Here is a 24,422-nt window from a genome sequence, read left to right as displayed (position 1 = left end):
CTCCCCCTCAGCTCCCCGAGGCCATGGCACGTGCCTGCAAGGCCCATGGAAGAACACTGGTCCCCAAGGGGGCAGCGGCTCCCATCTTCACACTGCCTGACAGGGGAGGATGCGTGTCCATGCAGAAAAGTGTCCTCGTGTCATGTGTAGGGTTGCAGAAACTCCTTCCCCACGGGGTTTATGCAAAACCCCCAAATGTTACTGGGATAGTTAATTTCACGTGTCAACTTGGCTAAGCCACAGGACCTGAATATTTGGTCAAACACCAGTCTAGATGTTGTAGTGAAGGTAGTTTTTAGATGAGATTAGCATTTACATCAGTAGGCTTTCATGAAATCCATTACCCGCCAGAATGTGGGTGGACCTCATCCAATCGGTTGAAGGTCTTAAGACCAAAGACTGAGGTTTCCCGAGGAAGGAGGAATTCGGGCTCAAAACTGTAATGTAGACTCCTTGCCTGAGTGGCCAGCCTGCCGGCTTGCACTACATTTTTAACTTGCCAGTCCTCACAACTGCCTGAGTCAATTCCTTAAAATCCAGCACGTTCTCTCCCTCCCTCTCCATCTCTCTTTCTCTCTCTTCCTTTTCTCTGGAGAATCCTGCTAATGCAATTACCAGGCAGATTCAACAGCCCCATCCCCTCTGTATTTTAGAACAGAAAGGAAACGGCCACTTGGCAAAATATCAATCCCATGATTGTTTACAAAACCGGAGAATTAAAACGTCTACATGAAAGAGGCTTTTCAATACCCTTCAAATGCTTAGTTGCTTTTCCCACTCACCCCTTTAGCTGACTCATGAGTATGAGATGTGCCCCTTGAGAGTTCCAGACCAGGCACAGGACAGTGGAACCAGGGCACCTGGGTTGGAACCTGGACTCAGCCTGAGTGGGTGTGTGGCCACCAACACGTGGCTGAAGCAGGAATGAGGCATTTCATACCTCGGGGAGATGCGGCTCAACAATATCCACCTGGCAGAAGGGCACTAAAAGGACCAGAGACGTGAGGCACTCAGCTCAGAGCCTAGAAAGATTAAGCTCACTAAATAGTAGCTTATTGTTATACAGGAGTTACTAATAGAACACACTTCCTCCTACCCCTCAACGGGGAGAGAGACACACACAAGGATAATTAATATAATGTTTTAAAGACCAGGAAAGGGATATTGTGGCTGATCGTGGGAACTCAGAGGAAGGAAAACTGATTCAGCCCCAGAAGGGGAAGCCTGCAGGTGAGATGGGGTGACAGGGCAGCTGGCACCCAAGGTGGAGGGCAGTGACTGGGCAGAACCAGGGGTTAAGCAAACCAGGGGACTGGCCAGCCATACTGATGCGCCAGAGACGGGGGCAGCGGGGATCACTGTGCTGAGAAACATTCTAAAGAGCCAGCTCCTGCAAGGATGCAGACACAGGCAGGGTAGAAACCAGAGGACAGGAGGAGCTGCCCCGTGTGCGTTTTTTCAGACCACACCAGGAGGCTGTGCGGACACAGACTTGAACCAGTAACCACTCTGACTTCTGAGCGTCAAAACTTTCACAATAAACAATCAGCGATACCAACACAGAAGCACATTTGGAAAGTAAATGATGGAACTTTTGAACATTGACACAGGAAGTCACAGGTCCTCTAACACGGACTGTGCCCCGAGTAATAATTTTAAAAGGTGATAAGATTCTGAATGGACTGCATTCTGCTTTGCATGCACATTAAAATGAAAAACGTTCCGTTAACCTCAGAACCCAGTAATAAAAGATATGTAATACAGTAAAAGCTCTGGAGTGACCTATAGTCAATTGTCCAAAATAATTAAGCTGTTATATAAGATTAAGCCTGTTTTTAATTTTCTTTGTTTTGCTTACTTGTATTTTCTTCTTTTTCTACAATGACTGTGAAATGCTCATGAAAAGGGGAAAGGGTGTTTTTCAAAGCCTGCCTAGGGGAAGTCTAAAAAGAAAGGGTGTCATACATGAGTGGGGTTCACTTAGACAGACAGGTAAACCCATACAGCGGGCCCAACCTGTGCTCAGATGCAAAAGTTAAAAGGCTTTGAGATTGGGGAAAGAAAGGACTTCCTGTCCATGCATCGTACCCACCTGGGTCACAGAGGCATTTATAGCTGGTGCCCACGCTGCGGCATGTGCCATGGGCACAGGGGCTGAGCGCACAGAAGTCCACGAGCTGCGTGCAGGCTGGGCCCGTGAAGCCTGCGCTGCAGCTGCAGCCGAAGTGCAGCCCATCGGCGTAGCAGGTCCCGTTGTTCTGGCAGGGCCCCGAGGCGCATGGGTCCACCTTCTCCTCACAGGCAGGGCCCAGGTAGCCTGTGGGAAGATGCAGAAGCAGGGAGGGGTAAAAAAATTAAACCGTAATACACTTAATAACCAAGAAACTGGGGCTGCTGTTCTTAACTCTTCTCCGTCGTGAATTGATTAATGCACAACCCAACAAGGTGGGTTTACTTAGCTTTGGTAACCGGGGGTTAAACCATGAAGCCCTGTGCTTCCATTTTGGTTGAAATACAAAACACATGATTGCTTAGATGTACACATGGACAGGGACATACATATATTTATATGTGTACATGTGCATGTGTGTATGTATAGACTAGAAAGATGCCAAAAATAAATTAATGGTGATTCAGGAAGGTGGCATTGGGGTCAGTGGAGTGATTTCACCTCTTATTTAATACACATTGCTGGGGGAATTGATTCCTTATTCTGTTTTAATAGATAAAGATACAATCCTGAATTTAAAAACTAAAACCCATATAAAATAGTATGACAAAATCTTTCTCCCATCTTTCTCCCTTTGTCCCTCACTCCTTTCTCTAGAAGCACCCACTGTTAGCAGTTGCTTTAATACATGCTTTTCAAAAATGCGGTTATTGTAATGAAAAACAAACTGTGGTGTAGTCATGCAATGCAATACTATCTGGCAACAAAAAGGAATTAAGTTCTGACATGTGCTCCAACATGGATGAACCTAAAAAACCTATGCTAAGTGAAAGAAGCCAAATACGAAAGACCATATATTGTATAATTCCATTTATAAGGAATGTCCAGAAAAAGAAAATCTATAGATATAGATATAGAGAATAGATAAGTAGATGCCTGGGGCTGCTGTAGAAAGAGAAATTGACAAAAAATGGGCATAAAGCATCGGCTAGGGTTGACGTAATATCCTAATATTGGATTGTGAATTGTGGTGATGGCTGCACAACTCTGTATATTTACTAAAAAGCACCGAACTGTACTCTTAAAATGCATGAAATTTATGATACGTAAATGGTACCTCAATAAGGGTTTAATATTTTAAAATTTTAAATGTACTTCTCATGCAGCTGATTTCTATTTTGTTTTGTGTATGCGTTTCAGTATTCCTCAATTTAAAAAATCATACATACTCTTACTGTATAGCACAGAGGACCATATTAAATATCTTGTAATGAACTATGATAGAAAAGGATCTGAAATATATATATATATAACTAAATCATTTTGCTGTACACCAGAAACTAACACAACATTGTAAATCAACTGTACTTCAATTAAAATTTTTTTTTAATTATACAGACATATATACATGAATCTATAGGTCTATGTGTCCAAGTAAGTGTTTAACAATACTTTGGTAAAACCTATTCTTTTAATATTTTAAGAGCAGTTTGAAAATTAAGTGAAGACTATTCAAGTTTTAGAAACAAATTTAAATAATTTTATTCATATACAGTTCTTATTCCAATATTCTACTTCACTTTTCTTATCTAGAATTAAATTTATATTAACCATCTTCACACAGAACTCTCAGCAATATTGGTAATTTTTGTTGTTCAGGACACAGTGAATATATAAAACGAACAAAAATAGTTCCCAGACTTTATCTAAAGCATCACTCATAAATTGTCATAATCAACTTGATATTTTTCTGTACAGAAATATAAAAATTTTTTAAAAATCCAATGTTATTCAACATCTTATAAAGTTCTCTGTAGCTTTGACATTTTAAATATCATACTAAAAATGTACCACACAATCAGTTTTAATAACCCTTGAATTCTCCAAAGAGTCCCTTTGCAGCCAAGAGTGGTATGTAACTCCATCCTTCATGAGATGTATTCCATTTCACTCTGAATGAAAAGAACGTACTTAAACACATTTCACCCTGTGACAAACTGACCAACCAAGGCAAGTCCTGACCTCTCTCATCTTCTACTACCTCACCCCAAAAACAGGGCTGAAATTATTTTCTTCATACAGTTGTTGTGGGTTCTAAAATGACATATATCAAAATTCCTAGAACAGTTCCCCGGTCCAATGCAGAATGAATGAATGAATGAAACATGGTAATAATAAAAGCAACAGCTGACATCCACTAGGGGCTGAGATGCACCAGACGGTTCTAAGCCTTCACATGCATTATTTCATTTAGCCCTGGGGTAACTGCATGATACAAGAACTATTAGTAGCCCCATTTTACAGATGAGATGATGATGACAGAGAAATGTGAGGTATCCTGTTCAAGTCTACTTAGCTAGTGGGTGGCAGAGCTAGGATACAAGGCCCAAGCTCTTCACTCTCCACTATACTGCACAGAAGTCAATAACGCCCAATTAAGAAAATGTTATGATGTGTAAACATAACCAGGACTTGTGTTTCTAGTCTTTTTTTTTTTTTTTTTAGTTTTGGCTGTGTTGGGTCTTCGTTTCTGTGCGAGGGCTTTCTCTAGTTGTGGCAAGCAGGGGCCACTCTTCATCACGGTGCGCGGGCCTCTCACTGTCGCGGCCTCTCTTGTTGCGGAGCACAGGCGCCAGACGCGCAGGCTCAGTAGTTGTGGCTCACGGGCCCAGTTGCTCCGCGGCATGTGGGATCTTCCTGGACCAGGGCTCATACCCATGTCCCCTGCATTCGCAGGCAGATTCTTAACCACTGCGCCACCAGGGAAGCCCCTGTGTTTCTATTCTGCTTGGATATTGGTGAAAGAAGAAATAAGAGACTTACCAATCAAGTCAAAATAAAGGAAAAATGAATTTTAGGAAAGAAATCACTCTACATTCACGTTGATATACTCGGTTACAAATATTAATACGATCCACATAGAATACTCCAAGTTGAAAGAATGGTGGATAAAAAGGTGAGGAGATATGAAGGATCATGACTCTGGGGAGAGCCAGTATTTCAATGAGGCCAAGAGGAGATGGAAAGCAAGCATAAATGAGGGCGCTGGTCAGAAGCCAGATCATGAACATCTTACATGCCACACTAAGGAGATTGCACTTCATTCTAAGGTCACTGGACATCAACTATTTGCGTGTTTTTGATATGCTTAATTGCAAGCAACGTGGAGAATGTATTAGTGGAGTTTGAGGCTGGAAGGAGGAAACCAGGAGTTTACTAGAGTAACTGAAGTGAGAGGTCATAAGGACCAGTTTGTAGCAATAGGGATAAAGAATGTGAGGCAGATTGGACAATTATTTTACAAGTAACATAACATTGTTAGTTCAGGGACCAATTGGATGGTGGAAGAACTGAAGAGAGGGCAGGGCCTAGGGACACAACGTAACAGGAGTCAAAAACTCAAATGCCAGCAGGAGTCCAGCAGACCATGTTGATGAAGGAAGCGGGCCAACTGTAAGGCAGTAGGGAGTGGCAGGGACTGTGGCAAACTGGAAAATTCATGGCTTTCCAAAGGGGGTGGCCACCACCCCCCTGAAGCCAACTGCTGCCATTTGAATGTGAGGCCAGTTACCAGATATTCTAAATTTTCAAGAAATATCTGAAATCCAGAATCTTGTTTGAACCCTTACTATTTTAAAATGTTGATAAGTCATTTCTCTGGTAAATAAAAGATATCTGAGGGCTCTGATTATGTGGTTTCTCAGTGTGACTTAATGTTAAGCATGGGCTTTGGAGCCAAAAGGAACTGGGTTCAAAAACCATCTCTGCACACTAAACTGTGGGACCATGGGCAAGTACTCAATCAACCTCATCTGTTTCATGGAGTGGAGATAGTAATGCCTACAACATATGGCTTTTATGAAGCTTAAATGTAAAAATCTATGGCAAACATTTGGTACAGTGACTGGCAAATAGTCACGGTTTAGTAAGAAGCAGCAATAATTACAGTGTGATTCCCAGGTTTTCCAGATTAGGAAACAATGCTGGTGGTGTTGTTACCAACTGCAATGGAAAATACAGGAGGAGATTCCCAGGGGAGGCTTATGATTCCCAGGGGAGGAACAGACAGACAGAGGGACAGGTGGATGGATAGACAAATGGATGGACAGATGGATGGATAAGTTTTAAGAAAGATAGGAGGAAAACCAGGAGAGGAAGGTGTCACTGAAAACAATGGAAAAGAGAACATCAAAAAGGGAGTTGTCAAAAATGTCACCGAACTCTGCCTAGAAGCCAGGTGAGCTGGCCCAAGCTAGCCTGCTAGAAGACAAGAGACTTCATGAATCAAAGCAAGCCAGCCCAGTGAGGCCACCCAAGACCAGATAGCCACCAAGCAATCTGGCCTGTGACCGGCTGAAATACAGCCCAAATTGCCAATCCACAACAATCATGAGCTAAATAAATGATTGTTGTTTTAACCACGAAGTTTTGAGGTGGTTTGTTATGCAGCAAAAGCTAACTGATACAATGTAATAGGAGACACAGCATTACATCTAAATAGTAATGTGGGCCAGAAGGAAACTTTTGTTTTACTTTGCTTTATGTAAAAGACTTGAAAGAGGAATTCATTATGTACTAGAAGAAACTTTAACTAAAGAAGGAATCAATAAATCCTTGTTGAATATCTAAAAGGTTCACTGCTGTTGAATCAGGAATCCTGCATTTTATTACTATTAAAATTTCCCTTTTCTTACAATTTCAAGAAAATAGAAAAACAAGATGAGATGCAAATAATATTTATATTTTCAGAGAATCCTAATATACGTCAGTATATACTGAAGAGAGAAGACGCCTTTGACATATTATCCAGTCTAAAAATATATAATGTAATATAAAATGCCATTCTGTTATAAAGGATGATGACAAAGCAAAAATGAATTCAAGGTGTATCTCAATACATTTTATGGAGATGCATGTGATATAGGGTGATTATGGGATAATATTCCTAGCTCACAAGATTATTAATGACAATTAAAAAAGGGATTCACAGATTAAATGCTGAGCTAATTTTCAAAATACTATTTTTTATGGACTAAATGTTTGTGTCCCCTCAAAATTAATATGTTGAAGTCCTACCCCAAAATGTGATGGCATTAGGAGGTGGGGTCTTTGGGGGGGGTAATTAGGATTAGGTGAGGGTGGAACCCCCATGATGGAATTAGTGACCTTGTAAGAAGAAGACACACCAGAGCTTCCTCTTTCTGCCACTAAGGACACAGCAAGAAGGCAGCCATCTGCAAGTGAGGAAGAGAGCCCTCACTAGAACCTGACCATGCTGGCATCCTTATCTCAGACTTCCCAGCCTCCATAACTGTGACAAATAAATGTCTGTTCTTCAAGCCACCCAGTCAGTAGTATTTTGTTATGGAAGTTTGAGCTGACCAAGACACTGTGGCTTTGATCAGCAAATTCTCTATTTCCTTCTATCACCTAAGCAATTGTTACCCTCTTACTCATATAACATTGTTTTCTAAGTGACTCACATCTTCTTCAGCCACCTCTTAAATGACCTTCCTAAGAGAGAAAAGAACAAACTTTCATAACCCAAAGAATTCAGAGCCAGGAAACCAAAGCTTGAATCTTCTTACTAGTGTATGACCTTGAGCAAGGTACTTAATTATTTTGTGCTTTAATTTCCTTACCTAAAATATGGGGATGATCCCTGATGTGTAGGATCAAATAAAACTGTATGTGGAACTCAATAAATATTGGATTCTCCTTCCTTTGAGCAGTGCTTCTGGGGAAATTCCAAGTTGCCTGTGTCCAGAGTTTGTGGTTAGGGAAACTGGAAGGAAGCTGGCCTGTCAGCCAATCTCTGGAACACAATCAAATTTCACATTTGCATGAATCCTTCATGGTGGAGTCCTGAGTACATCTAAGAGCAAGTGTCCTGGAATCAGAGGTGCTCACATACCTTTCTCTAAACACACACACAGTTATTGGGCCATCCAGTGAGGCTGATGCATGGAGGTGGGGTCCTAGAGCAAACAGCTGAGGGAGGAGGGGACAGGCAGAAGCATCCATGACAGCCTTTCTGTACAGGCTCAAAAGGACAGTCTGTTGAAACTGTGTTTATTAATGGCTAACACCTGTACATACCAGGCACTGTTCCAAGAGTTTCAACTATATTAACTCATTTAGTCCTGGCATCAGTTCTATGAGCTTAGTACTATCATTTCCTTTTCAGATGGAGAAACAGACACAGAGACAGATCAAGCAACTTGACCAAGGTTACACAGCTAGTAAATGGCAGCAATAGGATTTGAACCCAGGCAGTCTGACTCCCAAATCCAAGCTCCAGACCATTACTCTTTACTGTAATACCTGATATCTGGGCTGTAGTAAACTTAGCAAAATACCAGGACACAAAGTCAATATACAAAAAATAAATTATATTTCTACTCTCTAGTAGTAAGTGACCATAAATTTAAAAAAAAATTAAACAGCACTTACCATATTATTAAAAAGCATAAAATATTTAGGAACAAATTTAACAATAGCTATGTAAGTCCTCTACACTGAAAACTACAAAACACTGCTTAGAGAAATTAAAAATACCCAATAAATGAGGAGCTATACCATATTCATGAATTAGAAGGCTCAATATTATTAAGATGCAAAGTGATTCACTGCAATATCGATCAAAATCTCAGCTGGCTTTTTTTTGTACAAGTTAACAAGGTGACTCTATAATTTATATCAACATGCAAGGGACCTAGAACACCCAAAACAATATAGAAAAAAAAAAGGACAAATTTGGAGAATTTACACTAGCTGACTTCAAAACTTAGTATAAAGCTATAGTAATCAAATCATGATTACTGGGGTATCTACTGTTTGCAATTCAATAAATCAAATTCTGATTGATAAACCATATCAGCACAATCAAGTAACTAGCTCTTGTATGTCTTAGCTTCCTCATTTGTTAAGGATGGAGATTACGGAATAGCTGTATATATCAAGTAGTTATAGTTGTGCTAGTGGAGAGAAAGAGAGGAATTGTGGTGCTAATAGTAATAGTAAATGTTGACTTCTTATTATATACCAGACACTACGTGAAGCAATTGGTATCTATCTTTTATTTATCACAACCACTGAATCAACTGGGGTCCACTACTATCCACTTTTACAGAAGAAGGCTTAGAGACTTTATATTAGGGAACTAGTCCCCCAGGAATACTCAGTAAGTGGGAAAAGCAATTTAAGATCTATAGATCTATAGATCAAAGTAAGATCTATCTGAAACCACATCTGTGCTCTTAAGCCCCATGTTAGGCTTCCTTGCGTAAGAGTTTGCATAAAAGCACCTGAAAAGTTGAAGGTGCTATGCTAGCATAAGAAATTAGGGCCAGAATAGAGCCATTGGTGTCCTGAATTCCTAAATTTAAGGCAGCTTTAGAAAACGGAAATTACTTAGCAATGATGAATTTTTAACTCAATGCATTTGAAAGGTCCTGAACCTGACTAGCTCTCAGTATTTCCAATATCACATGGAAGATATTTTTAAAATACAAGGATAAAACTTGAATCCTAAGGAGTAAACATATCGCATACCACCTTACTTACCAACTCCTTATAAAATCAAAAGTCATCTTTAAAATCATCCAAATATAAAAAAAAATCATCCAAATATCAAATTTAGAGCCATGATGCCAACCAATGCAAGCATGACCTTCCAACGTGTTGATCAAGGCCAGATGTTGGCTAGTTTATGGTTCTTGCTACAGTGCATGTTACAGGGGCATTAATGTGTAATTTTTTGAAATTTTTAAAACTAGCTTGTAAACGTGATACTGATCACAGAAAGCTTGAATACTGAGTGAATGTAGTTTCAAAAATTAAACTGCAGCCCAGATAAGAAATGTTGTATATTCAACATCTAGATATATAAATATAAGTACCTTTGGAAGTGATCCCAAACTCAGATATAGTGGTATATGAATCTGATTTCTCTGTATAAAAATATGGAAGTTGATGACCCAAGGCTACGGCAAAGACTGGTACAAAATGCAGCTCTGCACTGAATTTACAGGGTGCAGGGCAGTTCTGAGAGTGCTGGTAGAAAGATGTTTTACACCACATGGTAGAAATGGCCTTGGATCATCTATAGCTGAGATTCAGCCAGAACATATTTCATCTTTCCAAGAAACATTCTAAAAATGAACCAAGATTTTCATTCACTCTATTTTCTCCTCTGCCTCTCCCTCCATCCTCTCTCTCTCAACACATACACACAGACACACATTACAGATAAACAGCTTTAAACTCCATCTCCAATAGTAGGAACTTTTCTGCACTTTCCTATTCCTGAATAATGTTACAAGTCTAAAAGCAATTATTTTAGATAGCCTTTGGTAGAGTTTCTCTTTTTATTAGCATAACTCTTTAAGAACTTTGGTCAGTCTTTCAATAATCTCTTAAGGTAAATATTTCTGAAAATTCCTCTTGCAGAATATGCAAACCAAATTAGTTACAGTAGCAAAGGCAAGAGGGCTGAAAAACAAAATTTAACATTCTTGGGATCAGCCATGTTCCTGGATACATTCAAACTCCAAAACATGAAGAACTCTATAGAGAACACGTGAAATACAGCTTTGTGGAATATTGTAATGTAAGTAATAAAAATAATAATAGTAATGTCTCTGAGCAAAAAGATTAGTAAGTTACTGGATGCTAACAGACTAGTGTATCTGGATTTACAATCCTACTTGAAGAATAGAACATGAAAAACTATTTGATAACGTTAACCTAAAGGTGCAGAGAGGATGCTGAAGATGGTGAGACTTCTTGTTTGGAATAGTTTATTTCAAACCATACAAACCTCACATGATGGACATCAGGAAATGTTGGAAGGAAAACACAGTAGCTCCAGAGAAAACCTCTATTTCAAACACAAGGAAGCAACTTCAAAGAGACTTGGGCTTCCCTGGTGGTGCAGTGGTTGAGAGTCCACCTGCTGATGCAGGGGACACGGGTTTGTGCCCTGGTCCTGGAAGATCCCACATGCCACAGAGCGGCTGGGCCCGTGAGCCATGGTCGCTGAGCCTGTGCATCTGGAGCCTGTGCTACGCAGCGGGAGAGGCCACAACAGTGAGAGGCCCGTGTACCGCAAAAAAAAAAAAAAAAAAAAAAAGAGAGACTTAAAACAACCCATTGCAACAAGAAGGAAGTTTAGAAAAGGATGAAAGATTTAAGGATTAAAATGGAAAATAAAACAGAACTGCAAAAGAAATCTAAGCAATGAGGGACTAATGAAAAAACTATGATTTAGCTAGTTGACTGTTGCTTCAAATTTTGTATTTGAACCAATATTTATATGAATATGCCTGCTCAACATTTATTATGTAAAGAAAAAATCAACACCCTTGAAATATACACGTTATGGAAATCAGATATTTAAGACCAAAAGAAAACATTTCCAGAAGATTTTAAATTACAAGACAATAAAGTCACTCTATGTAGAAAGCTACTGAGATGTCAGAAGTTTCTGCAATATTAATAAGGGAAATATGGAATAAAGCATTCCTTCCATGAACCTGAACATTTTGTTTCATCTGCACTGCCAAAGTTACAATTATTTCTCTCCTTGCCTATTATAATAGTTTCCTGTGATGAGATTCCCTGTTCTATCTTACCCCTATGACCAATTCTCCAAATAGCAATGAGCATAATTTACTTAAAATGTAAATATTATCATGGCTTCCAATTGCTCTTAGAATAAAATTTGACCTCCCTCATGAGTGTCAAGTCCTGCGGGCTAGGACTCAGCTGACCACTCTGGCCCCTCTCTCTCGAGGAGCCAGACCACTGGCCTCCATTTGGTTCCCCAGAAGACAAGCTACTCCCCATGCAGAGCCTTGCAACATGGCCTGGACACTGCTGCTCCTACCTGCTTCACAACTGGCTCCTTTTGGTTCTCGGCTTCAACGTTAAGACAGACAGGACTTCTCTGATCACCCCATTCTAGGTATCCCTTTCTTACTGTTGTATCACAGTATCCTGCTCACTACCTTCATAGCACTTCCTTGAATTTGCAGTGACATAGTTGTGGATTTCCTATCATCTGTCTCCCAGCCCACATGACCACGGACTTCCCAGAGGAGGAGCCATGCTGGCTCCTCTCAACCTTGAGCCCCAGCACCCAACATAGCGGCCACGCTGTAAATATTTATGCAATAGACGGACAAACGAATGGATGAGTGACAGAGGACACACTCTATAACAGATTTATTACACACTAGGGTAATGAGTAAAACAGGATTGATAAATATGTTTTAGGTTTGGAGAGTTACAATGAGGAAATATGAAAAAGATGATTGGTCAATTGTTGTTTTAATGACAGAGGTATAAATGAATAATCACTGAATCAAGATGAAGGTAGACAATGTAGTTCATCTAAGGGGCTTGATGAGCTGCAAAGGGAAGCAAAGATAAAGAGGAGCTTTGACTGTCAAAAAACTTATTCTCTAACTGAAGAGACCAGAAGGGCACATTTAGGATGATGAAGGAACAACGTGAGGCCTTTTTTTTCTTTCTGCAAACATTTTACTGAACGATGCCAGTGTGGTGTGAGGTTGGAGGGACCGGCCCAGGCTGTCAACATGGGATCAGTGTGTGCAGCACAGGCTCTAGAGTGGCAGTGATTCCAAAGAAAGATGGCTTATTACCGGGGTGGGGCAGGCCAGGAAAACCTCATGGGAGAGTTGGGTTTTGTGCTGGGCTTCAAAGAAAAGCCCAAGATTTGGCTGGGCAGAGAAGAACGAGGAATGATATTAGAATCAAAGAAGAGGTTTTGGCTGATGTTTATGGAAAACTTAATTGGAACCACATTTGTTCTGGTTCTAAGAAAGCAGACAGTTATGTAAGATAAAGAGGATAAGGGGGAATATCTAGGAAAAGCAATTACAAAAACATCAGACGTAAAAGGCCCAAGGCAATTACATATAAAATGTGACTTTTAATTTTTAAGAAAAGCCATTTGAGAGACTAAAAACCACTTAAAGGACTTTCTCTTTAGGAGAATAGAAAGACAAATTTAGATCTAAGACAGGAAAATGAAAAATAACTAGGAAGTAGTCAGAGGAATGTTAAATCAACTTTTCCCCAGTTCAGCCTAAATAGAGAGAAGGCAGAAGAGATGAAAATTATTTAAAGTAGATGAATTATATGAGCAAAAATAATTGGCTATTAAAAATGGAAATTTAGAGGTTTAGTCAGAAGGTTCTGCGATTTCCTTTGGGCATTCATTCATCTAACCTGTACTAATTGAGACCTACCATGTACCAGGCACTGCTCAAGACCTTATATTCTGGTGAGAAAAACAAATAGAAAGATAAGTAAATATATATCATTAGCTAGTGCTACATGCTACTGAAGCAGGTAAGGGGCAGAGAATAATGGGGGTCATCTTAAATAGTGTAGTTAGGGAGACCTAAATGACCAGAGGGCATGAGCCATATTCAAGCCGGGAGGAAGGGTTCCAGCAGGTGCAAATGCCCAAGGAGCAAGTTGTGTCCAGAGGTGAATGGTGCCCTTTGCAGGACAATTCTCAAGTAATTGGTATATTTTAAGAACAACAAGCCACCAGCAAAGAGTAGCAAGAAATGCTGCTGGAGAGGCAACCAGGGACGTGTGGGCCCTGGACCACTTTTTTTTTTTTTTTTTGCGGTACGTGGGCCTCTCACTGTTGTGGGCTCTCCCGTTGCGGAGTACAGGCTCTGGACGTGCAGGCTCAGCGGCCATGGCTCACGGGCCCAGCCGCTCTGCAGCACATGGGTTCTTCCTGGACCGGGGCACGAACCCGTGTCCCCTGCATCAGCAGGCAGACTATCAACCACTGTGCCACCAGGGAAGCCCTGGACCACATTTCTGATGGCAGATCACCAAGGTTTGAGAGACGGAGTGAAAACATAGGCTTTCCATTTGAGAAGGATCACTTTGGCTATTGTGTGGAGAATAGACTGCAGGAGACAAGAATGAATCAGAAAGAAAAGCCAGGAAGCTTCCAAGGAGTCCAGACATAACTGGAACCTGGAAGAACCCAAGAGGTTGGGAATCTCGGGCAAATGATGTAACCATTCTCTCTGACATGAAAAACAGAAACATTTCCCTGTAAGAGAGTCAGAGGATTGTCTTCCACACATAAGAAGGATCTTGATGTATCAACTCATGGAAATTCTAAGTCTGGAGAAAAATTTAAAAAAAAGAAAAAAAGATAGGAACTAAGAAATGGGACGTGCAAGGGAGACACAGGTCCTGAAAACCTACCACATATTACCCAGCAAGTCCATGAGACAGCCATTATGTTTTACATAGTATGAAACTGAGACCCAGAAGGGTTAAGTAACTTGACCAAAGCCATCTGGTAATTGACAGTAGTGAAATTCAACACAAGTCTGTACCTCTCCAAGGACTTAACAAACTTTTAGCCTCAGTTTCTTCATCTGCTTTTTTAAAAAATAACACTCATTTTCATGAATTTTAAATGGGCCGATGTGTAGAAACGCCTAGTTTCCACTTCCACACAAAGAAAATCAATGGGGTGCTAGGCCCTGTTGCTAGGTTTGCCAATGTCGAGACCATATCAGGCATAGGGCCATTATCCCCTTTCTTGTGGACGTCAAGGCTTCTGTTGGCTAAGAAGGCTTTACAGAAACTTTCTTGGGCTGCTCTGAGTAATTAATCCCTGAGGGAACTCTGTAACTGCGCTCTTCAAGCAAGTGGCTCCCAACTCTGCACTGAAACCACCTGGAGAGTTTTTAAAAATTCAGTGCCTGGGCTTCCCTGGTGGCACAGTGGTTGAGAGTCCGCCTGCCGATGCAGGGGACACGGGTTCGTGCCCCGGTCCGGGAGGATCCCACATGCCGCGGAGCGGCTGGGCCCATGAGCCGTGGTCGCTGGGCCTGCGCGTCCGGAGCCTGTGCTCCGCAACGGGAAAGGCCACAACAGTGAGAGGCCCACGTACTGCAAAAAAACAAAAAACAAAAAAAAATTCAGTGCCTGGTTCCCACCTCTGGAGCTACTAACTTAATTGGCCTGAGGTGTGGCCTGCCATCAGGATTTTTTAAGGAAGATCCACCTTTCCTTCACACAGTTTTTTTCTCTGCTGGTAGCTACAGTGTTTCTTTCTATTTGGTCCTGAGGAGGGAAATGCATACACTATTACGAAGTTTCATAACTATCTTTTTCTCCCAACCAAGACAGATTTAATCTTTGCATGTGGTATGATAGCACTCTACTGCTACAGTATTTATTTACTACTTTTAACCCCCCAAATTCCATTATCATTTATTTTGACAACTGTGTACCAATTTTCCTCTTTTCTTAAACCAACATGCCTCTTTCCTCAGTCCTTATACTTCGGGTGAAATGGACCCCAAATGCCAGCTCCAAGGGTGACTTTGTGTCTAAGCCTGGCTAGCCAAAGTATTCCATACCATGGCCGCATTGGTTCAGGGGTGGGCAGATGTCTCAATTCAAAACAATCCAAGTCAGCCTCACGGCTTTTGATTTATTGGGAGAAGACAAACTCTGCTCCAGCCATTCTGACAATGGATCCAACACAGGAAAGGAGAGATAAGATTGTTGGAGAGAGAAAAACCCAGGCTTGATGATATTGAGCCCCTGGATCAAGCCATGCTTGAGTTCATCCTGCATATTTGTTACATGAGCCAACCCACTCTTTTTTTTTCACTAGCCTATTTGAATTGGATTGTTTGTTACTTTAAAATCAAGCTTTTTAATGGATACAGAGATGCTCTAAAAATTATCTTGTATGGAAAACAAAAGGCTGTCACCTAACCTAGCCAATCCTCCTAATAAACATATAATAATAATTAAAAAACATAAATGTATGATAAGAGTAAGGGGAATGAAAGACCCAAAGGAACAGCTGTGGTCTGAGGAAATGGGGTAGAACCAGAAAAGCTTTCACAAGCGTATTTAGGAGTTAGATATAATTGGATTCTTTTAGAATTCTCAAAGACTGCAAATAAAACATAAGCATCGTTCGGGTGTTTTCTAATTGATCGGTATTTCTTCAACTGAGTCTCATCTCTGCACCTGGACCACAAGGTTTCCGGGTTTGTAAAAGTTAACTACAACTTGGCAAGCCCTTTAAACAAGTAGTTCTAGTTCTAGTTGTAGCAGTTTGTCCCACAGAACTAGATGAACAAATGCATAAAAAACACATGTATGAAAAGTTCTCTGCGGCAGATAAAAAATAGCAAAAAGCAAAAAATCAAAAATGAATAAATGTCCCTTTGGCGGACTCCATCTCCTCAGTGATTCTTAGAAGCTGACGTTCCTTTCTGTCCTGGCGCCTCTTCTCTCCCCCTCCGTGTGCTTTCCTGGGGGGTCTCACACGTGCCTGTGGCTGAAATTAGGACCTATACGTAGAAACCCCCTGAACTGACCTTTCCAGCCCAGTTCTCTCCCCCATGCTCAGGTTCCTTTTTCATTTGACAATTTCACAGTTCCCTCTGACTCTTCCATGGGCTTCTTGTGCGCATGTCTTATCCTCCCCTCTCAGAGCTGCTCCCTACCCAGGAGCACCCCATACAAGAAGGGCCCTGCACCTTCTGAAGCTGGCTTGCTCTGCCTGGCCCCACTCCTCCTCCTCTCACAGCCCATCTGTCCATGTCCCTCTGTCTCCACGGTACCACTCTAACTCATTCCACTATGCAGTTCACCTAAATTGCAAGAGATTCCTAACAGGTGTCTCTGATGCTCGAACTCCTCTGGTCCCTTCTTCTCACTTCAGCCACAGTAATCCCTCCCAAATGTTAAAGTTCTGCCCTTCCCGGGCTAAGACTATTCCTGAAGTTACTCTCCGGTGATGTCCAATCACTTGATCATGGTGTTTAAAGGCCCACCTGAGCTGGCTCCTACGATGTCTCCAGCCTTTATTGTCCTTCCATCACATTCTGTGTCACAGCTCTGCAGAACTTCTTTTTGTTCCTCAGATATGCCACCCTCCCTCTCCCCTGCCTCATGCTGTTGATTCTCTCTTCCTGGGAGGATCTCTCCTCTGCCCGCAGCCCTCACTGATTCATCTCGCTGCTGCTTCTCCTCCGGGTCTTGGTTGAAACATTAGCATCCTTGGAACACTTCCTGACTTTCCTCCCAGGCCCCAGTCTCAGTGAGGCATCCCTCTTCTCAACCACCCAATCACCCCAACACAGCTCCATCAGAGCCTTGGTCATATCTTCACACCCGCTATTCCATATGCACCAAGAGCTAAAGCCCTACCTGTCTTATTCACCCCCGGAGCCCTTGTGATTAGCTGCCACAAGACAGGTAATCAATAAATGGCATGTGAATGATTAAGTCTTTGAAGTACATAATGCCACATTCGTATGATGGAATAAAACACAGCCATTAATAACCACCCTTTAGAAAAATAATTAACAATATAAGATTATTTGAAACACAATGTTCCCTTTTAGAAACTCATTACAAAAGAGAATGCACAGCGAGATCCAATTTCAGTTTTCTAAAACGTGTGTTAAAAAGATTTCAAAGATGTTCGCATAAAATTTAAAATGATCTCTTTTAAGTATAGAATTGTAGGGGATTTTTTTCTTTGAGCTTATCTGAGCATAGATTCCTTTGATAATCAAGAAAAAATGATAAAAGTTACGTAAAAATGTTATATAAAGTCCTGGGCTGTAACAGAAAAGAGAGTCATAGTCGAATGCAGTGACAGTGACCAGTGGTGAGTAGATCATCCCATAGGAAGGCCCTGGATCACAGTGACCAGAAGTATTGCTAAGTGCAGAATAGTTAGGAGTTGAAAATGAGGAAGGGACTCTAAAAATGGCAAATTCTTCATAGAAATTACAATAAAATATAATTGGATCAATTTAAAAGAACATTTAGGTTGCGTCCATGACCTGGCTATTGTAATTAGTGCTGCGATGAATGCTGGGGTGCATGTGTCTTTTTGACTTATGGTTTTCTCTGGGTATATGCCCAGTAGTGGGATTGCTGGGTCATATGGTAATTCTATTTTTAGTTTTTTAAGGAACCTCCATACTGTTCTCCATAGTGGCCGAACTTAAATGTCCATCGACAGATGAATGGATAAAGATGTGGTGTGTGTGTGTGTGTGTGTGTGTGTGTGTGTGTATACACACACAATGGAATATTACTCAGTCATAAAAAGGAATGAAATTGGGTCATTTGTAGAGACCTCGATGGACCTAGAAACTGTCATACAGAGTGCAGTAAGTCAGAAAGAGAAAAACAAGTATCGTATATTAATGCATATATGTGGAATCTAGGAAAATGGTACAGATAAACCGGTTTGCAAGGCAGAAATAGAGATAAAGATGTAGAGAACAAACGTATGGACACCACAGGGGGAAGCAGGGGGGGGGATGAATTCGGAGATTGAGATTGACATATATACACTAATATGTATAAAATAGATAATTAATAAGAACCTGCTGTCTAGCACAGGGAACTCTACTTCGCTGTACAGCAGAAACTAACACAACACTGTAAAACAACTACACCCCAACAAAAATAAGAATAAAAAAATAAAAGAAGAACAGTGGGAAAACACCTGCAGAAAGGGGTTATATTAAGAAGGAGAAGCCTAAGTATCTATCTTCAGCTGCCTTTTCTCAATATAATATTAGGTCACATGAAATGAGAACTAGATTGGAAAAACAGAGTCGAAGAAAAGTTTACTGAATCAAAAATAGAATATGATAAAGTCATAAACAAGCATCCTTTTACTTTCCCAGCTTTATTTGTTCAATTTCTCTCAGGCCTCGGTCTCTCTGTCAGTCCCACTTAAATATGCTGTAGGAGTCAGAGCCTAGGTCTGAATAGTTCAGAATCAGACCCTGGACTGTATCGTGTGGTATTTTGGTCCAAGTTAGACAAAAATTTCACTCTAGCTTCCTCCGACTGTTATGGTGTAGAGTTGGGGAATGTATAAGGAGATAAAATCTGCTGCAAGAAAAAATAAAAATTCCATTTATTTCTAGGGTATTTGTATTTCTATTGCAAAGCATCTTTGTTGCTTTTAAGAACAATTATATGGACATTCTGCTTCTGATATGGAAATGTAAGCTTTGAACAAACAGACTGTCCCACAAAGAACTCTAAACTCCAGACCAAAAAACCCTACACCTACCTCATGACTCTGAAAGTGAACAAAAGCAGGCAAGTTTTGAAGAGGAGTCCAAATATGGAAGCAGCAGCCAGCATGGGCTGAGTTCCATGTCTGGGGAGCCCACCCTGCAGGCATTCTCAGCTGGGACTATGGCCCAGGGAGACCAAGACACTGGCATCAAACCTGCTCTTTCTGTCCAAAGGAACCCCAGGAAGGAGCCCAGGACAGTCACCCCATGAGGAGTGAGGAGGTCCTGGGGAAGAAGAGAACTAGAGAAGGGGACCCCCAAAGTCTTTATCTGAACTCTTCTTGTGTCTCTGGGTGACCCCTAAACCATACACAAATGGGGCACTGAAAGGACGAGATCCAGACCCTCGCCTCACTGCTGCTATGACTAAGTTTGCAATGAACCTAACCAGTAAGGGGCACCTGGTTACAGCAGTGAACACTGGTTAATCCATCTTGGCTACAGTTTCCTCCCACATAAAATGATACTGCTGCAACTGTTTCCAGCTATTTATTTATTCATGCATTCAACATGGCTCACAGGTACTCTAGTGCTAGGTGTTCCATGGATACAGAAAAAGTTGAGCATCACTGCCTTGAGGACGTGTAGAGTCCCATGAGAAAAAGCAGACATGCACCCAAATAGCTCTCACACAAGGTAGAACTTGATCAGAGAAGGAGCTTGGTGCAGCAGAGAGAACACAGACTCCAGACAAAGCTGAACTCGTACCTTGGGTCCACCAAGACCTAGAGCCTCAGGATCTGCCTTGTACAACAGTTGTGGGGATTAAATAGTGGCATCCGTATTAATCACTCACTCTCTGCTAGGCACTTTCTGGCACTGTATACTCATTTAGTTCTTATAACAACTCATTGCGTAGATATTAATACCACCCACCCTCTAGAAATGCAGAAAATAAGGTATAGGGAATTTCAGCTTACTTGCCCAAGGTCACCAAGTGCTAAGTGATCAAACAGATTCAAACTCAAGCAGCAAGTCTGCTCGAGCCCCAGCTGTTAACTGTTATGCTTTGTTGAATAATAACTTCAAGGGCGAAACACAGTGCTTAACACAGAGTAGGTACTCAACAAGTGGGCAATATCATCACAACTGTTATCATTACTGCTGCTGCTGTGTGATTACAATGATTACCCACAAGAGAGAAAGAGTTGAAGTTCAAGGCGTTTACCTGAAATAATGCTAAATAATCTTTATGTGCGTGTCTAGACGCACACCTTAAGAAACCAGAATTTGTGGTGACCTGTTTAGGTATAGCCTACCGCTTTTTAAAAAGAAAAGCACCAAGCTATCATTATTTATTTCTTCATTCACTCATCACACTGTAACTTCCAACTGCCATCTGCCAGCACTAAACCGAGCATCAGAACGGTTCCCAGAGGGGAAGTAGAGATAAAAGTGAGGAACAGGACCCATCACTCACTAAAATGAGTACAGTTGGTCCCCACTGCTAATGGGAGAAGCAGACAAACAAAATTCCTTGCAGTATTTTGAAACAATCTCAGAGAAACTGTGCTATGTGGAAAAACGAAAAGAAAAAGAACAAAAAGGAAATATGAACTTAGCCATAAATCAAAAATTAATCAGCATGCACCAAACACAGAAATAAAATTTTACTCACACTTAATAAGTCTTAATACCCTGCTTTGTTTCCAAAAGATGAAACTATATACCACTTGGAACGCCAAGGATCTCAGCTGTTACGATTCCTAAATGAAGTGGTGATTTAGGGATAATGCCAAATTTTAAAAGAATAAGAATAGTATTTTATTTGGGGCTTTTATGAGGACATATTGCACATTTCTTAAATAAATACATGCAGTTCTATATGATCCTAAGACAGTACTTTCACCAAATCCTACATACCAGGATACTGGGGAAAACAACCAAATCCCAGAACTATATAACTCCTAAATCCTTATTGGGTAACATGCCAGTTTCTGAACAATACACATTATCTCAGAGATAATTTTTATGACATGTGCGGCTATTGCCTATAAATCCCTTTAAGATGAAAGGTATTACCCTGATATTTGAGTTGGACAAAAGAACTTATATGGCTAGATTACTCAAGGTTATAAAATGTAGATAAACAAATATAGTTTGGATAAACCCTTGGAGCACGTTGCAATGGGATTTAACCTACAGGGCCTTCAGGCCAACATTAAGTTTTAGACTCAGGCCTTCCTTAGAGATTATGAAACTTTTCTCTACAAACATTGCTTGAAACAACAAGATGGATTTATTGATTTAGCAAGGGATTAGGAGTAAGGACACTTAAAGGTAATAGTGAACCCTTTTACAACAAGGAAGCATGGCTGGAAGAGATAAAAAAGACATGGGGCTTCCCTGGTAGCGCAGTGGTTGGGAGTCCGCCTGCCGATGCAGGGGACACAGGTTCATGCCCCGGTCCGGGAAGATCCCACGTGCCGCGAAGTGGCTGGGCCCGTGTGCCTGAGCATCCAGAGCCTGTGCTCCGCAACGGGAGAGGCCACAACAGTGAGAGGCCTGCATACCGCAAAAAAAAAAAAAAAAAAAAAAAAAAGACACGACCCACCCAAGGTGATAGGGCTATATTCATCACCACCACCACCATCATCATCATCATCATCACCATCATCACCATCATCATCATCATCATCACACCTAACATTTGTGCAACACATACTATTTGCCAAGCACAGTGCTAAGGGTTTTTAGGGTTTTTTCTGTGCTTCGTATCAACTGATAAAGGGTATGCTACTATCGTTCTCCTTTTCTAAATGAGGAAAATGAGCCTCAGAGAAGCAAAAAGCTGTAAAAGAAGTGGGTCCAGACTTCAAACCCAAGCAGTGTGACCCGAAAAACCCACATTCATAACCACTCCACTCTCCCACTCGTCATCAAGCCCAGACTCAGGTCTCCTGAGCTCCAGGCCACAGAAGGACACCAGCTGTCCACACTTGGCAACCAAGTTTCCAAGTTACAAGATCTGCATGTCTGTACAGATGGCCAACATGCACATGAAAAGATGTTCAATATCTCTAATTATTAGAGAAATGCAAATCAAAACCACAATGAGGTACCATCTCACCCAGTCAGAACGGCCATCATTAAAAGGTCTATAAATAGCAATTCTGGAAAGGGTGCAGAGAAAAGGGAACCCCCCTACACTGTTGGTGGGAATGTAAACTGGTACAGCCACTATGGAAAAGAGTATGGAGGTTCCTCAAAAAATTAAAAATAGAGCTACCAAATGATTCAGCAATCCCACCCCGGGGCATATATCCAGACAAAGCTATAATTCAAAAAGATACATGCACCCCTGTGTTCACTGCAGCACTATTTAGTAGCCAAGACATGGAAACAACCTAAATGTCCATTGACAGATGAATGGGTAAACAAGATGTGGTACATATATACAATGGAATACTGCTCAGCCATAAAAAAGGAATGAAATAATGCCATTTGTGGCAACATGGATGGACCTAGAGATTATCATACTAAGTGAAGTAAGTCAGAAAGAGAAAGACAAATAACATTATGATATCACTTACATGTGGAATCTAAAATATGATACCAATGAATTTATCTATAAAACAGAAACAGACTCACAGACATAGAGAACAGACTTGTGGTTGCCCAGGGGGAGGGGGGTGGGGAAGGGATGGATTGAGAGTTTGTGATTAGCAGATGCAAACTAGTATATATAGAATGAATAAACAACAAGGTCCTACTGTGTAGCATAGGGAAATATGTTCAATATCCTGTTATAAACCATAATGGAAAAGAATATGAAAAAGAATGTATGTGTGTATATATATATGTATGTGTATATATATGTATATATACATATATATGTGTATATATATGTGAATAACTGAATCACTTTACTGTACAGCAGAAATTAACACATAGTAAATCAACTATACTTCATTAAAATTAAAAAATATATATTTTAAAGATCTGCATGTCTGACAGTGGATCCAACATTGCATTCTAAGAGTGAGAGGACTGAATGTGAGTCCTCTACCTGGTTGCAATACTTGCCGTCATAATTGTAATGCAACAGCAGTTCATCCAAATTTTATTTATCTGTAATCCTAGCCAAGGGTGTCACACCAGAAAACGTCTTTACATTCATGTTTTTAAGATACACTGGATCAAATGATATTTCCTCAAAATAGTCATGAAGCCCCCTATGCTCACTTTGTCTCTGATTACCATATGCCTTCTCTAATAGGTGGATGCCAGGAAGGTCATTAGATTCTATGAGACATGCCAGCACGATGCAAATGGTCACACAGGCAGGGCCGACAAATGTGCTTTACTGCTGAATGTTTTTATCACCACTGTTTTCTTTTTATTCTTTGTTCTACTTCTAATTCTCAAAGGAAAAAATTTTTAAATGAGATGCTGAAGCAAAGACGATGGCTAGACAGTAATACACAGATTTTACTTATTTGTGTATTCAAAAATACTCATATATTTAAATATACATATTTAAATACCAATAAGTGGTGATGGTAAGTATTTATAATTAGTCCTCCTCAGAGTAAAAATGCATTTAGTTCAAAATTTAAGGACCTCAAAGTTCTAAATCAAACATAAAGACAATATCAATGTAAAGAATATATACAGAGGCAATAAAACCAGCTCCCAATTATTTACCTTTGTTGTTTTCAATAAGTTAAAAATAAGAAAACACTCATGACAAGTTTACTTTTGTTTCTTAACAACCCCACTCTAACCAGAATCTGAAACTGTACTTTTCAAATATGGACCTAGCTAAAATTAAGTAGAAATTCAAAGAAAAGACAGGGCTCGTTGATGAAGGATAAAAATGTAAGTATAGAAGAGCAAATACCTTCCAGAAGGAGAACTCATGTGATAATTACTGTACAAGCTGTCTCTCAGGCCTCCCCAACCTTGAACTTTTGGAGAGAAGTTAAAAAGAGATGGGTCCTCAGGAAAAAATGTAACCTCTAAGGACTCAGCCCAGATCAGATGGAAAAGGATCCTTGAAGGAAATAGGATGAAGATGAAAAGGAGAGAAAAGAGCAAGGATGTGAATGAGCAGTGTTGAAAGCACTATCCAGAGGGAAAACCAGTTTTAATAGCTT

General features: G+C 40.7%; 1 protein-coding gene across 1 annotated transcript in view; it reads right to left on the bottom strand.

Moving 5' to 3' along the window:
* DNER (delta/notch like EGF repeat containing) overlaps positions 1–24,422 on the bottom strand; it is a 332,455-nt gene that overhangs the window by 71,574 nt on the left and 236,459 nt on the right. Inside the window, exon 8 of the mRNA XM_060106971.1 lies at positions 2,093–2,317. Coding sequence (XP_059962954.1) covers positions 2,093–2,317 — 225 coding nt within the window. The remainder of the gene's footprint in view (positions 1–2,092; positions 2,318–24,422) is intronic.

Source organism: Mesoplodon densirostris, chromosome 8, assembly GCF_025265405.1.
Source record: "Mesoplodon densirostris isolate mMesDen1 chromosome 8, mMesDen1 primary haplotype, whole genome shotgun sequence".
NCBI classification, from domain to species: Eukaryota; Metazoa; Chordata; class Mammalia; order Artiodactyla; family Ziphiidae; genus Mesoplodon; species Mesoplodon densirostris.
This window is presented reverse-complemented; position numbering and strand designations above follow the sequence as displayed.